Genomic DNA, 16,428 nt, shown 5'->3' with positions numbered 1-16,428 from the left:
TAAATGTCATTGGTGTACAGCATGTAGGATGTCTAGAAAAGTTGGTGGGCCAAGGGATAGTACCATATTTCATATGTATTTCATTTTAGTATTTCATTGAGATGTTTTCTGATCTCCAATTTAAATGAACTCCTTTTAGGGAGTTTTCTTTTAATATAGCCTTTCTGTCAGCATCACACAAAATATTCCTGCTTGGGAGATTGGCAACAGTCAATTTAACATAGTAAAGGTAAAGGTTCCCCTCACACATATGTGCTAGTTGTTCCCGACTCTAGGGGGTGGTGCTCATCACAGTTTCAAACCCAAAGAGCCAGGGCTGTCCAAAGACATCTCATGGTCATGTTGCCGGCATTGACTAATGCCAAAGGTGCACAGAATGTCAGGGGGAAAATTTCACCCTGAACTAGTGAGGCTTTGACCGTGGCTTTTCCAAACAGCATTTTCTTTAAGAAGCGAAAATGAAGTCTAGTAACAAGTTCTAATTAAAAAACAAACTTTTAATACAAAAATAATAAAATAGAAAATAAAACAAATCTATCTAATTGTTACATTTTGGCAAAGACAATTTGTCTCCCAGCTTCCTGGCAGACGGACAAAGATCAAAAGGGAAAGAAGTCTCTGGAATGTGTGATGTATATAAACATGTTAAGCATGCGCAATAAATCATTGTCAGATAAGGCTTATGACCTGTGCAGTAATTCTTTCAGTAATTATTCAGTTCAGTTCGGCTAGCAAACATTTAACACAGTGACACAGAATGCTGTTACCTTCCCACCAAAGGTGGTTCATATTGTTCTACTTGCATTTTTACATGCTTTCAAACTGCTAGGTTGGCAAAAGCTGGGGCAAGTAACAAGAGCTCACCCTGTTAGGCGGTGCTAGGGATTCAAATCACTGAACTGCCAACCTTCTAAATGACAAGCTTAGCCACTGAGCCATCACATCCTCTTTAATGTAGTTTATAGATTTTCAAATAAAGCTGTTCTCAAAGGCCTGAGTGTTGTATTGCTGGTGCGTCACAGTAGCAAAGCACAGCATAAATATAGTTTTCTACCTTCCTATGCTTCTCAAAAGCATTACTGTGTCGCTTGAAAGTAAAGAACACAATATCTTTCATATTAACTCTTTTCACTGTTAATTTGATTGTTTCACTTTGTGTTTTGTGAAACAAAAATGTTTTTGAATTTAACATATCTATAACCACAAGAGAGAGCTCTTGTACAAGGAATTGTTGCTTAAAACTTACCTGTATTTTTTTTCTGGTAAATTTATTTATTCATGAATTATATCTGGGGAAAAAATCCAAGGACATTTAGACCAGTAAAAAGTACATTTAAATTCTATTACATTTTATATTTATTTAATGATATGCTATTTTCTATTTTATGCTGCATCATTGCTGTAGGGAAAGCACAAGGAGCTCCTGTAAACACACACACACACACACACACACACACACACACACACACAATTGGGGGGAGCCAACGTCGCAATGATACAATGTGCGGTCTCGACACTCCGAGACCGCCATTGACACTTTTGCTGCTGGAGGGTCCATTTGGACCTAAACCGTCCAATAGAGACGGTGATCAGGAAGACGAAGACTTGCTGGTCTCAGGGACATCGCAAAGTCCCTGATTGACCCAAGGGAAGCTCTTCAAGCCGGTGGTAAACAGGCAGCCCCAGGCTGATGAAGTCGGGACAGCTCTGGAAGGAAGGAAGGGAAAAGAGAAAGTGAGTCCATCTGGTGAGGTATTTTGTCTATTTTGGGAAAGACTGCCCAAAGAAACTTTTTTTTAAAAGCCAAATTAGATCCCTAAGCAAAAGAATTAAGCAGCAAAATTAACTTATAGTGGATTGCTTTGGAAAGCTTTTTTTTCCCTTTGTAACTATACTTTGTGGATTGAAGTGCTCGCAACGTTTTTTGTTATTCCTCCTAAAGTGAACAGATTAATATTTTTTTCTTCTGCTTTTTGTTACTTTTGTTTTTTGACTTCTGGACTAAAACCTTCCTTTTTATTTTAACAATTCTTCCTATTACTTGTTATTAAATTTCATTAAAGAACTTTGTTTCCTATGAGCCAGAGATAAATATTAGGAAGTGAAAAGTAGCAACACTGCCACTCGGAGGTCAGAGGCTGAAATTATTATTATTTTTTTGTATATATTTGTTCATCTTTTTTTATTGTTCAAATTTTATTGATTTTAAAAGTTTTACAGGGAAAAGGGATTATAGGGTTATAAAACATTTTGACAGCTACATTGTGTGGGGGGGGAGAAGCCCTCCAGGTCTCACAACTTTTACAAACAAAAATAGAAAAATATCAACATTTACATAAGTATTAGCAGTTTTGAGTTTAACACAAAATCATCAGTATGTTTCAGTCATTTGTTTTGTATTACTTCCATAAAGGTACATTGTAACAACAATTGCAATAATGTTTCAAATCACTTTTGTGATCTGAGTCTTCTAGTTGTCGCATCCCCCCCCCCGTCCACTGGCAGAGCCTCAGCCCCTCCCTCCTTTGTTTCTTGTGTAACATCCCCCATTTCACCTAAGAAAGCACTGTGTTTTTGAGTGAAAGCCTCTGCTTCCACTACTGTGTTGATTCTAATTCTACTGCCCTCCCAGAAAATCAACATGCCTTCTGGTAACAGCCACCTGAACCAGACCCCATTATTGTATAATTTTTTTGCTAAGAAGGAATATTTCCTTCTATTATCTCTTACTTTCTTTGGGATCTGTTTAAGAATTGTTATTTCTTTATCCTTATATTTTAATGGTCCTCCCCTTTGAGCTCCTAGAACCTCATCTCTTGTAGTTTTTCTAAGAAATTTAACATGAACTTCTCTTGGAACATTGTGTGTTCTTGCATAGGCTGAATTAACCCTATAGATCAGGTCAATATCCCACCAAAGCTGTTGTTTATCTCTGTTCATATATTCTGCTAGTATTGTGGTCATAATCTCCTTAAGATCTTCATTCTCAACTTCTGCAAGTTTTGGAACCTAAGGAAAAAAGACATCCTTTCAAATTCCATTTTTAACATCTGATTTCCAAATTCTACTTTCCCCCTTTGGATTGTCTTCATCTCGTCTCTCATCCCAACCACACCCTCCTCCAGTACACTTATCCTCTGTTCATTCCGTGTGGTTTGCTGTTTCGTCTCTCTGAGCTGTTCATTTAAGTCCTGCAGTTGTTTTTTGATTTCGTCCTGTCCCTTTAAGATAACTTGAAGCATCTGATGAATAGACAAATCCTTTGCACTCTCTTCAGAGGCTTTAGGTTGTAGAAAAGATCCCAGTTGTGACTGGTGAGCAATGGGGCTGGACGTGGAAGATGTTGGGGCCGATGAGGCCTTACCAGGCGGTAACTTCTTTGGGCCCATCATGAAGCTCAGAGATAGTTATTGTTCTATACAAAGAAATGGTGTCTGTGGGAGAGCACAGCCGGTAGGGATCACCAGGCAAGCAAGTCCAAAGGAGAATAAATCGTCTGATACAAAACTAAAGCAAATAGGTGGGTCAAAATATTCCAAATCCAGGGGAAGAACGTATTTAAAGAGGCTCCTGGAGATCTCTGGGGTGGAAATTAGTTGAAAGCCATAAAGTTTTCCAAGGGAGGAGTCTCATTCATAAAGACAAAGAAGAAGGAGGAAGTTGGCCATATTGGCTCAGCCAGTACAGGTGGTCAGGAAACAACAAAATCAAAGTTCCCATAGATAGTTTAGAGAAGAATCAGTTCAGCCATCCTTTCTCTCGCAGTTGTAGTCAAGAAAAAAAAATTCCCCCATTATTTAAGGGAAGTGAAAGTATATTTTAAACTTTTTCTCTCCCCCATAAAAGGGAGAGATTTTCCAAGGGCCGCTTTTCCAAGGGGGGTGGAATTTCCCCCCCCCCTCCAATTTGAACTCCTCCAGAGGTTGAAACAAAGTCCCCCCAAAAAACTGCAAAATAGTCAAAAGAGTAAAGACAGTAAAAGACCTGGGGAGACCCCCTCACCTCACCGCGCTTCAGCTGTTTTGTTCAAATTAATTGTTTCCTTCCAGGCTGCGTTCGGTTCCGCACGCTCCCTATGCTCTCCGGCTCCTGGGGCAAAGCTGGAGACCCCCCCACGGCCGCCGCCATTCCAGGGGGTCCCAGCAAGCCGCCCCTACGGCAGGGCGCTGAGGCTGGAATTTTTGAAACAACGTATCTCTTCTTTTTTCCTCTTTGATCTTACTGATCTTGCAGCTGAAGGGTTTGCAATTTGTTTACAGAAACTGATAAAGTGCCAAGGGCATGAAGTGTTTTTGCAGGTGCTTTTGAAAGCTATTTTGGCAGGGGAGAGAAAGGGGGAAAAAACAGAACGCTTCTCTTTTGAAGAGCACAAAAGAACTTGTGTTTAAGTCAACCTAAAATTCAAAAAGTAAAGAGGCCTGGAAGGTTAGAGTGGCAGTGGCTACTAGTTTTTTTTTCCTTCTTCTTTTTTGGAAACATGGATCAATATTCAGATGAGGAAACCTTAAAATTCCAAAATATCCTGGCTGGAATTCAAAATCTATTGGAAGGATATGGGAGAATTGAGAAGAAGTTGGAAAAACTAGTGTTCCTCACAGCAAAAGATGATGGGGTTTGAGCCCAAAAAAATTAAAGGGGAGAATTAAGACATAGAAGATAAAGACAAGACAACAGATGAATTTATTAATGGAGCAAATGTGGGTGAAAGTGGAACAAAGGGAATATGAAAGAGGGAATTCAACGAACTGGAGCTGTACCCCAGTTTCTAAGATACAGAAGAAGAAGAAAGGATAATGATGATGGATTTAAGAAGAGAATTTTTTTCAGAAGACGATTGACAACCAAAGACAAGCTAACTTTAATAACAACTGGAGGGCAACGAGATTACCTGAGACATCCTTCAAGCAACAAAGTGCGGAGAGAAGTCTATAAAAACCTTATAAAGGAGATAAAAGGAAGACTGACACCACAATTGGCAAGAGAGATAAGACTGTTTTGTTACTGGAAAGATACAGGTTGACAATGAAAGTTGATAATAAAAAATTAGTTAATTTTGGTTGAGCAATAAGTAGGAATTTAGTAATTCTTAGATTGTTTTAGATTGTTATTAAATGTTTATTCGTGAACAAATAATTAACTATAATAATAATTGTTAAGTAATTAAGCTCCCCGTTGGGAGAGCGAGTATGCAGAGAAGCGTAATGTGAGTGATATGGAATAATACGCACAAACCAGCATACAGGGACACTGAATAGTATAAAAATATAGTAGTTTACTATGTAGAAATATAGAGGTATTCAGAGTCCGGTTATCAGTCCAAGTCATACACAGTACAATCAATCAGTTATCAATATTCTCAGTTTAACACACAAAGTAGCTAACAGTAGCAAACCACAATACCTCAAAATACACCTGATCAGCTTCTAACAAAACAGAGAGAGAACTAACAGCTATTCTGGCTCCCTTTTATGGCTGCTTTAGGTAATAAACCAATTACATCTCTGAATCATTTAAAGTAATAATAAAGTAATCATAACTTATATACATTGTCAAGCCAAGCCTAGGATTACATCCCTAACAATAATAATGAAATGATAATGGATACAGATTAATTATATATATATATATATATATATGTATGTATGTATGTATGTATGTATGTATGTATGTATGTATGTACTGGCAAACTAGTAAAAGAAATTTGGATATAAATTGCAAATTGTGATCTGGGAAAAAGGCTTATAAATTTTATTAACAAACTTTTATTTAGGTTTTGTCATAAAGGTGTAATGTTTTTTGGGTTTGACGAGAGGAGGTAGAATATAAATAGCAAATGATTTTTAGCCAATTATAATAACAACAAGGAAAGGTCAATGGATACTGTTTAATAATATATACATGCTCTGGTATTGGTAAAAGGGGGGGGGGAAGGGGCAGAAGGTTTAGAAATTTTGTTAATTGACTTTTACTTAGAATATGTCATAAAAGTGTAATGTTATTGGAGGATTTTTGAAATAACTACTGAATGCCATTATGTGGTTGTGTCTTTAAGTATGAATAATTTGAGGTAAAAGCACGTTCAAATAATTGTAGTCAAATGAGAATTGTGGTACATTGATAGTAAGATATACAAAGATTTTTGATTTAAAGTGTATAATCTAATATGAACTATAAGTAATGACTGTGGAAGAAATTCACGAAAGTTATTTGTAACCAATCGACACGCTTTCTAAAAGATGTAATGAAGGATGATTCTTTTTTTGTGTTTTTATTTAATTAAAATAAAATAAAAAATTTCCAAAAAAAACCAATTACTTGAGATTGTCAGCAACAATTGTTATAAGATTTGCAATTAAGATTGCAATTTATTCAATCAATTTATTCCTACTTTTTATACGACATCATATAAATACTTATATAATGTTGAAGAAATTTATAAATGAATGATACTTTACATTTAATATCTTACCTTTAACAGTTTAATATTCATTTTTGAAGCTGTTTAATGAAAAGACATTTCAAGGTCAAATCTGCCATTTACTTGCTAGAAACCAGTAAGAGAAGGCAGGATAAAAGGATAAAAATTCACCAAGAGTGGAAGAAATCCAACCGGAAATTGATTCCTCTTTGTGTGTCTGTGTCTGTGTCTGTGTGTGTCTATGTGTATGTAAGATTGTGATGGATGCTACTTCTTTATATTTTTTCTTTTCTTTTTTTTTTCTATATACACAATTCTTTTTTTTAACTCTCATTTGTATTTTCTTTTCTCTCTGTTATTAAAACTTTCAATAAAAATAATTTTTTAAAAAGGATCTTATTTCCAAAGAGGAGATTTGCAACTCATTTTCATTTCTGGCTTCAGTGGTTTCAGAAACCAGACTACCATTTCTTTGAAAGCTACAAGCATTATCGGAAGAAGCATCCCAAGCAGCCTTTTTATATCCTGAATCCCTACATGCAATGGCAACTCTGGGATATCCTTCAGGAGAACTCACCGGAGGATATTCAGCCAAATCCACCCTCTTCTGGCATGCTTGGTAAATCTTTGGTTTCTCCTTTTGATTTGTATCCCTATTTTAGAGAAGTAAAGTACAAAGATGATATTATGTACAATATATAGGTAGTCCTTGACTTATGACCACAGTTGAGCCCAAATTTTCTGTTGCTTAATAAGACATTTGTTAAGTGAGGTTTGCCCTAATTTACTATCTTTCTTGCCGCAGTTCTTAAGTGAATCACTGCAATTGTTAAGTTAGTAAGTTAGTAAAAGATTGGTATGGAATCCTTCAAGTTTTCTATTTTTAGAGGTTTCTGGGCAAAAGAAGCGGGTTTTTTTCCCTTTGTTTTGTTTTGTGTTACTATTAATATTTTTTGCTGTTAAATTGTTTCTTTAACATGCCTAAAGTTTTCTCTTTTTCTCTTTTCTAGGCATCGTTCTTATGATGCACTTCTGTGATGAAGTGAATGTTTATGAGTTTCTCCCCTCTAAGAGGCAAACAGATCTTTGCCACTATTACCAGAGTGCCCTTGATCAAGCATGCACATTGGGTGCCTATCACCCCCAGCTCTTTGAAAAAAATATGGTGAAGCACCTTAATCAAGGCGCAGATGAAGACATTTACAATTATGGAAAAGTGACTTTACCAGGCTTAAGGAAAGCACAATGTTAGGAGTGTACATATCCCATATTCTGGCCTTGGAAACCTGTCTTGAATCACAAAGCACTTTAATTTTTAAAAGTAAGAGTTGTAAGGGCCCTTTCAAGAAACCAAGGTGCATTTCTTCCATTCAATTTGCCTTAATTCAGGATTGCAACATGTGCCAGAGACGTATACAGCATTCTGCAGAATGCATTTCTAATGAGAGCCAAGAATGTAATTGCCCATCAGTTGTTACAGAAATACAGTGAAAAATATATTCTCAAAAATTGGACACAATTGGTTTGTGTCTAATTTTTGTGACTGCATTTTTTTTAAATACACCATTTTGGGCAGTTATTGCTTCAAAGCTTCTAGATGAGGCTTGAAAACTTCTAGATGAGGCTTCCATATTTTAGAAACAAGCCAGTGGTGGAGGGACCAGGATTTCTGTTCCTTGTTGTCAGATGTGTCTGTTCTGCACTATTCAGAAGTCAATATAAGAATATGATCCAAGACAGCAACAGTGTGAGAAGAATATATGAATTTAGAGAGCCATTTGTAAGGCCAGGCATGCCGATAGACAAATGAGAACTGGAAATTCACAAAGTCCACATTCTGGACAGAGAAGGCTACTAGTTTGAAATGGAGTAAAAGATGTTAGATAGATGTTAAAATTGAACAGCTCGCTCTCTCTCAATAGAAGGGAAGGGATAGACCTCACCTACAGTATCTCCTGTGTATAACACAATCTTTTCACAACTCCAAGAAGATTCCACATCCATTTGCACTCTGATTTAGGAGATCCTGAGGGCACAGATAAACACCCCCAAGGGGCCTCAATACTCTCAGAGAGCTAATGACCCACCTTGAAAGTGCCAACAACCAGATGACTGCAGAAAATATAAATCCTTCCATTCCACAGCATTCAGTCAGAACTGAGGATGCTTCTTAGATAAGAAGCTAAACATCTTCAAGAAAAAAGAAAGTCAAGTTGCCTGTTGAAAAAGCACCTTTGGGACAACCATGACCTGGATGACTGGGAATCTCCATAGACACTGGAAATGAAAAATAATATATCACTTTTAGAGGAATGAATCCCAGCCCTGAGCTCAGGCCTTTACCAAGACATTTTGCAATCCAAAGTGAAGGATGAGATGACTTGTTTTATCCAAAAATTAACACTCCAGAGCTCTTAAAGGTAGCAGAGTGGTATAGCAGGCATGGGATATGCCACTTTCCAACATTTTATTGCTGCTAGTCATCAGCATTTACTGTCTGAAGCAGCATTTACTGTAGGTCCAATTCTATAGGAGCTGAATAAATGCTATTCCAAATCGGATGTTGCAGATACTATAAACAGTGCCAAATTCTGTTAAATGCCTGATATGCTGTGATACTTTCAATATCACTAAAATAAATCCAGTATTAAGAATTGGAAAGTAATTTTTACAAATTTAATTGGATGCATCTTCCCTACATATGTCATTAAAGATGGAGCTATGAAAAATGTGCTTTATTTTGTTTCAAGAATATGTTTTGCAGGGTAATACTTTTTCTACTGAGTCTACAATTTCTATACAGTGTGGATAATTTTGAAAATACATGTGTTTTTCATATATGATGTTGAAAAAGACCAAAACTCAATTAATGCTATATAACCTTAGACACTAATGTTGCTGTTTTTCACATATGTAGATTCATATACACACTAACCAGTTTTCACACAATATACTTCCTCTGAGCATGTGGCCCAGGCTGTTTCATTTTAGCTGATTTATCAAAAGAACTAAACTGCTAAGAGAACAATGTGCTGTGACAGCTTGTTTAAGTCACTTTCCAAATTCAAATGTTGATAGGGGTGACATTTTTGTCATGCCATGTTTCCCCCACTCTTAGTTTCAGTGAGGAAAAACATTGGCAGAGGCTATTCTGAGTTCAGTATGATGAATTGAAAAGCAGTAGCTCTAAACCAGGGATGTCAAACTCACATCATGGCAGTGTCACGTGACATATCGGGACTTTCCCCCCCCCTTTGCTAAACTGGGTGTGGACGTGCCCAGCGTGTGACACGTCTGGCCTACGGGCCAAACGTTTGGCAGCTTTGCTCTAAAGTATCCTCTGTATAACCGAGGAACGATATTGTTGGTATAATTACATCTGCAACACTTTTTACAACCATAATTAGTACCTCAAAATGATCAGATCTCCTTTTATCAAAAAAGGAACACTTACATCCATCCTAGCAATCTAATGAATATTTCAACATCATTTTGTTGTGTTATATTTGTTTCACCTTGCCACTGTTTCAAATATATTATAAACATTTTTTTTCTTTTACTCCCTGAGGCTTACTTTGATACTTCGACTTTCTTCAGATATCTTCATATTGATAGATAGGAAAGGGCTACTTTGGGTATTATTATTATTGAAGTAATTTGCTACGTTGATTTTAACACTATTCTTTTGAGAGAAAGTCAAATGTATTAATATAATGTTGTCGGTGAACAATTAATATTTTTTTCCAGGGCAAAAGAGTATTCTAAAACATTGTGATTACAGGTCGTCCTTGACTTACAACAGTTCCTTTAGTGACCGTTCAAAGTTACAATGGCGCTAAAAAAAGTGATTTATGACCGTTTTTCACAGTTATGACCTTTGCAGCATCCCTCATGATCATGTGATCAAAATTCAGATGCTTGGCAACTGGTTCATATTTATGACCATTGCTGTGTCCCAAGGTGATGTGATCCCCTTTTGCGAACTTCTGTCAAACAAAGTCAATGGGGAAGCCAGATTCACCGAAGAGTCCGTGTTACTAACTTATCAACTGCAGTGATTCACTTAACAACTGTGGCAAGAAAGGTCATAAAATGGGGCAAAACTCATTTAACAAAAGAAATTTTGGCCTCAATTGTGATCATAAGTGAAGAATTATCTATACAATGGTCATATCATAAACACCAGCTGTTTTACTTTTACAATTAATCTATATACATTTATTTTAATTTCTTTAGTCAGATCACTGTCTGGTTTTTCAAGTATTTTAATAATATGAAGGGGATATATAGAACTTCCCAACGCACTGAAAAAGTATCTGTGGAAGTGACACAAAATTGCCATCCTCAGCTAAAACATGGATAATTAGAGAAAACCTTGATTATGTATTCTTTTTACATGAGATGGTGTCATATACTCCGTCCAGCCACAGTATTTGAAACAAGTATATATAATAAGTCCTATTTAACCAATTTTACATATCTGAAAAATGTTGTTTTCCAAAACCATTTGAAGGCAATGACATAATTCAATAATGTTATATTTTTAATGGACTTGGATTAAAAGAACTACTTTTAAGATCCAAATTCCAGCCAATTGAATGCTTTTCGTTTTTGTCCAAAATGTACCTTGTCTCAAGATGTGTTTCTTTACTATTTTTATATGCCTGTAAAGAATTGTTCTATTAAGAAGCATTTGCATTTTTTTTCAATTTAAATCTGTAAAGCATCAATGTCTGATTTGTCAATAATGTTCTTTAATATAATTTGAAATAACTCTGAAGGACCCAAAGATGTAAAAATTGTAATAAAAGTTTTGTAAAGTCATTGTTTCTATCCCTATTTGCTTCATGACATTTCATTAGTTGAAATGAAATTAGAATTTGAAACTGTGTGGATATGATGTGATTCAACTGAAATACACTGGCAGGGGCATCAAACTCAATTGCATTGCCAACCAGATCATGATGACTGTGACGTATGGGGAGTTTTTTTGCCTTTGCGGAGCCAGGGTTGTGGCCTACACAGGCCATATCTGGCCCGCGGGCCACCCTTTTAACACCACTGAAATACAGCTTGAAACTGAAACTGGAGAAGAAATTACATAGAACCCTTATCTTCTGTTGGTGACGTAGAAAAGCAGACGCAGACAGGAGTAAGGTTGTGCTGGGAAGGCCACCCGATGGAAGGCACCCCGAAGGGCACCCACCCAGAACATTGTTCGGGGCTCCCTTTTATTGTCAAAATTCTCAGAATAGTAAAAGCTCATTGGACAGAAAATACACTTGGCAACTATTGGTTTACAAATGCATGCTTACCTCATGATCACTTCATGGGCACTTCATGACTCTCTACTAGTTAATATTTTGCTGCCCGGAATGTGATGTCTATGTGTACATTCCATTGTCTCTTTTCTTGTGAGCATAAGAGATTAAGAGCCAATGGATTAAGAAGGAAGGAATGTGGATTTTGACTGATTTAATCAATGTGGTTTGCTAACTACTGATTAATCAATTAACCCTACAATCTTCTCTGCTGGAAACAGCAAGCAAATAGTCTTCTGCTTTTCCAGCTAGATACTGCAGGGTTGTTGAAAGTTCTACAATTAAATTTATTAGAAACAGAAGAATTACAGAATAAAATAAAATTTGCTAAATAGAAAAAAGGTTAAACATGCAAATATACCAGGAAATCTTAGACATAGGAAATACAAAAATACCATAATTAAAGAGTCAAAATTGTTACATTCAAGATCAAAAATAGTAACAGAATTCGTAGGTTTTAAAAAAATAATTATATTCCAAGACTACTCTTTATGAAGCTGGTGTGGATAAATGTATTGAAAAGTCAGTTTGAAAGGTATGGTAATGGTGAAGAGAGGTAAATACCAAGTACACCTATAGGTTGAAGAAATGAAAAACAGTACAGAGCCAACTTTCTATATTGCAAAGATGCCTTGTCTTTTCATAGATTCTGACAATGAAGTCTCTATCTCATTGATAAGCTGCTGTCAAAGCATCTTGTGATTTAGGCTTGTACCATCTTTGGCTCATCTTCCAAGTGATAAGGGGAAATAAAAATTACAGATTCTACACCAACCCTGGCCAAAATCCACTCCTTTTGCCTTTCATTGTTTATTAAATCCATCCCCCATTGGGTCATAATTTCAGTAATATTACTTTACCTAAACAGTGAACCAGAATGACAAAGGTGGGCAATAATGATGATGATGATGATGATGATGATGATGATCAAGAACAAGAACAACAAGAAGATGATGATGATGATGATCAGGAGTGACTTCCAGTTTCCTGCTAGCTTCTTCATTGAGTTTCCTTGTGTGAGTCTAGTAGGGAGCATCATAAATCTCCCCTTCCTTCTCTTTCCAGCAGACAGATACATTACTGCTTCTGGGGTGGAGGAAAGGCAAAGGATTAGCAGACCGGCTGGGAAACTGTCACAGAACATTGAAATTGAAGGTCATATGATCCCAGCAGCAGTCAGTAGCACTTGAAAAAGTCATATCTTTCCCAAATTTCATTCCCTTGGGAGTCAGGTCCTTTATTTTCATTCTGTAAGTTAACCCATTTAGGTCCAAAAATGGTTGCCTTTTGATACACCACTTCACACAGTTAAATTCATGACAAGAAATTTTGTAGCATATAGATTTCATTTGACTGGAGGTCGAGGAAAGCATAGCAGTTCAGTTATTTTGTTTTCCTGTCCAAAAACTCACTGTAGTGCAGTATTCAGTCTTAATAAATTTATTGACTGAATAGATTCTTTAAAATAAATATTGTGTTGATTAGCTGAGCTTTTTTTTGTATCTCATCTCAGTATTATGCATAACAATATTGAATTCTCCAATGGCAACTCTCTTCACTCCTTTTACATAAGTCCATGAAAGAGGAGAGCCAACCCAAATAATTTTTTATGAGGCTAGCATTACTGGTTCTTTGCTAAGCCAGTAATTTACCATGCCTCAGCCTGGTAAAAGATGTGATGTTGTTTTCTTGGCTTCTTCCGATATGTGTTTTTGTCTTATGATACAGCTTTGGTATATTTCCTAGTAGTCTCTAATCATAGCATTAACCAAATGTCACTTTGCTTAGCTTCTGAGCCTGAACAGGTGGAATTTTACCTTATAAAAAGATTTAAAACATAGCAAACATGGGCAATTCACAATTATTGTACCATGCTGGCTCTACTGAGTATGTTCCTCAGAATTTATAGAGTACAAATTATATAAAAACTGAATGAAATCCGAGTAAGGCAAAATTAGAATGAAAGATGTAAAAAGAGATATACTACCTACAATAACAAGGTTTGGAATTAAGCTCAGAAGGAATTGGGATGCTTTAGAGCTGTACCATTGATGACATCACTTCTTGGAGATTTGTAACCCCACTCCTTGGAGTCAAGGGAAACTCAGAATTTTATAGACATCATGGGTTTTTCCTATCATCACTAGCCTGATCCGTATTGCAGGCCAGGTGAATCCATTCAATCCCAACCCATGACTAGGGCATTGGGAGAAGTTGGTCTGGAGAGAGAAGAAAATTCCTTTTATGGCTTTATTTAACCTAATTCAAAGACCTGTTTCTGGGTGGATTCAGAAACACATTACCAAGAGTGACTGTTGTATGACAAAAATTAGTCACTTTTTCTTTGCACTCTGCTGAGGTTATGATGCTGTTATCTAGATCTTCCGCAGATTTCGCATAATGCTCAGTGTGGTTTACTGGCTGTCTTACGTGCTGAGTCCACTTTAAACATATGGCAGATGACACATAAAATCATAAAAATGTCTCTGCTTTTGTTTGGAGTGCAACATATTGCTTCCCCATTTCCGTTCAGTATCTCTCTGTCTTTATTAAACATGCCATGTCAACTGCCCAACCCAAAATCAAATTATGGATAAAGGCAATCTCATTAAACATTGATCTGGCATTCAATAACAGCAGGTAGAGCTGGGCCAGCCAGTATCCAAAGGCCTGGCAGCAGAAGTAAGTAATGAGGGGTGAAAAGTGGGAGCGATCTCAGTCATGGGTCTTTCCATCCTGGCAATTTGTCCTCCTGCAGACTTGCACCATTATTCCTTTGTCTATCATGAGCAAGATAGCTGCCTGCCAATTGCCCACTTCTCTGCCCCTACAATAAAATGAAATTCAATGGTGAAAAGAGTAAGGTTCTACATTTAGGCAACAAAAATGGAATGCACAGGTACAGTGTAGGTGGTACCTTGCTCAACAGTAATAACTGTGAGAGGGATCTTGGAGTACTAGTGGACAACCATTTAAATATGAGCCAGCAGTGTGCAGCAGCTGCCAAAAAAGCCAACACAGTTCTAGGCTGCATCAACAGAGGGATAGAATCAAGATCATGTGAAGTGTTAATACCACTTTATAATGCCTTGGTAAGGCCACACTTGGAATACTGCATTCAGTTTTGGTCACCACGATGTAGAAAAGATGTGGAGAGTGCAGAGAAGAGCAACAAAGATGATTAGGGGACTGGAGACTAAAACATATGAAGAACGGTTGCAGGAACTGGGTATGTCTAGTTTAATAGAAAGAAGGACTAGGGGAGACATGATAGCATTGTTCCAATATCTCAGGGGTTGCCACAAAGAAGCGGGAGTCAAACTATTCTCCAAGGCACCTGAGGGTAGAACAAGAAGCAATAGTGGAAACTAATCAAGGAGAGAAGCAACTTAGAACTGAGGAGAAATTTCCTGACAGTCAGAACAATTAATCAGTGGAACAGCTTGCCTTCAGAGGTTGTGAATGCCCCAACACTGGAAGTCTTTAAGAAGATGTTGGATAGCCATTTGTCTGAAATGGTATAGGGTTTCCTGCTTAGGCAGGGGGTTGGACTAGAAGACCTCCAAGGTCCCTTCCAACTCTGCTATTGTATTGTATTGTATTACTTTCTCCCCCCATCCACACATACACTTCCAGACGATAAAATCCATTCAATTAGCACAAGCAGACACACACACACCAACACCAAACCACAGTAACTTTCCTCAATAGCATCTGTACTGTTGTCAAGCATTCAACAACCTGAAGGCTGTTCTATTGTGACAATTAAACCAATAATCCACATGGAACCCTCAGAAATTATTTAGATAAATTGATCACTAGATCAGTATTTTAAATTTTGCAAAATTAAAGAACCAGTAAATATTTTGGCATTTATTGTAAATTGAATTGTGATAGTTTTCCATTTCTTTTAAGAAAATTACCAAGTAATTATTAGGCATATGCATTATGCTACTAATTTGTATGTACAAATTTTCCTGACAACACAAATATGTTTCCTGACATAAGTATTTTCCACAAATGTTACTTTTTCTCCCCTTTGTTTTTTGAAGGAACATTATTACTCTACACATACACACAACCTCAGTTTGCTTTTTCCCCATCTTTTATTCAAGTTTATTATAAGATAAAATACAAATAGAAACAAATATTGATAAAGTTAAAGAAAGAAAAAGAGAATTGTAGAAAGAAGTGAAATTTTATCTGTACAAGTACAGGACTGTAGAAATGTCGAAAAAAAATAAGGTTGGCAATTTAGAGCTCAAATATTGCTTGTTCTTCTCAAAAAATGTTTTTAATTGGTTCCAGGAAAGTTCACAAGAAAATGGATATATAAATTAAAATATATAATGTTCCATAAAAAGTCTTATATAAGTTAATCTAGTTATTGTACTTTATGGTAAGGTGATTGCAGCTTGTCTGAAGCCCCTGCATTTCAAACTATAGTAAAATGCAATAGTTTCTTCCTGCCAAGTGTGGACCACTGAAAGATGCTGTTTTACTCTGTGATAAACCACAAGATGCAATATTATTTATTTAATGCTGAACGACTGATGTATTAGACACTGTTTTCTTCTATACTAAAGAGCCATCTTTTTTCATAAAAGGACAGAGGTATTTCCAGCACCCTTAAATTCCTCCCCTCAGAAGAAACCCTTCCGAATTGTAGAGTTTCTAAGTAACATAGAG

General features: G+C 36.6%; 1 protein-coding gene and 1 long non-coding RNA gene across 7 annotated transcripts in view; both read left to right on the top strand.

Annotated features, from left to right (window-relative positions):
* LOC309393570 (beta-galactoside alpha-2,6-sialyltransferase 1-like) overlaps nt 1-11,243 on the top strand; it is a 71,213-nt gene extending 59,970 nt beyond the window's left edge. For all 6 annotated transcript variants that reach the window (XM_081955910.1, XM_081955913.1, XM_081955914.1 and 3 more), the window contains 2 exons: nt 6,863-7,037; nt 7,429-11,243. In XM_081955910.1, coding sequence (XP_081812036.1) covers nt 6,863-7,037; nt 7,429-7,670 — 417 coding nt within the window. In that variant the 3' untranslated portion in view covers nt 7,671-11,243. The remainder of the gene's footprint in view (nt 1-6,862; nt 7,038-7,428) is intronic.
* LOC309393571 lies at nt 10-6,801 on the top strand. The gene is made up of 3 exons (XR_014175612.1): nt 10-367; nt 749-2,137; nt 4,172-6,801. It is a non-coding gene; the product is annotated as an uncharacterized lncRNA (long non-coding RNA).
* Nucleotides 11,244-16,428: the final 5,185 nt, after the last annotated feature.

This window comes from Natrix helvetica (assembly GCF_964273705.1).
Source record: "Natrix helvetica genome assembly, chromosome: 5".
Classification (NCBI taxonomy): domain Eukaryota; kingdom Metazoa; phylum Chordata; class Lepidosauria; order Squamata; family Natricidae; genus Natrix; species Natrix helvetica.
Note: the sequence above shows the minus strand (reverse complement) of the source record. Positions and strands in the feature narration are given on the sequence as shown.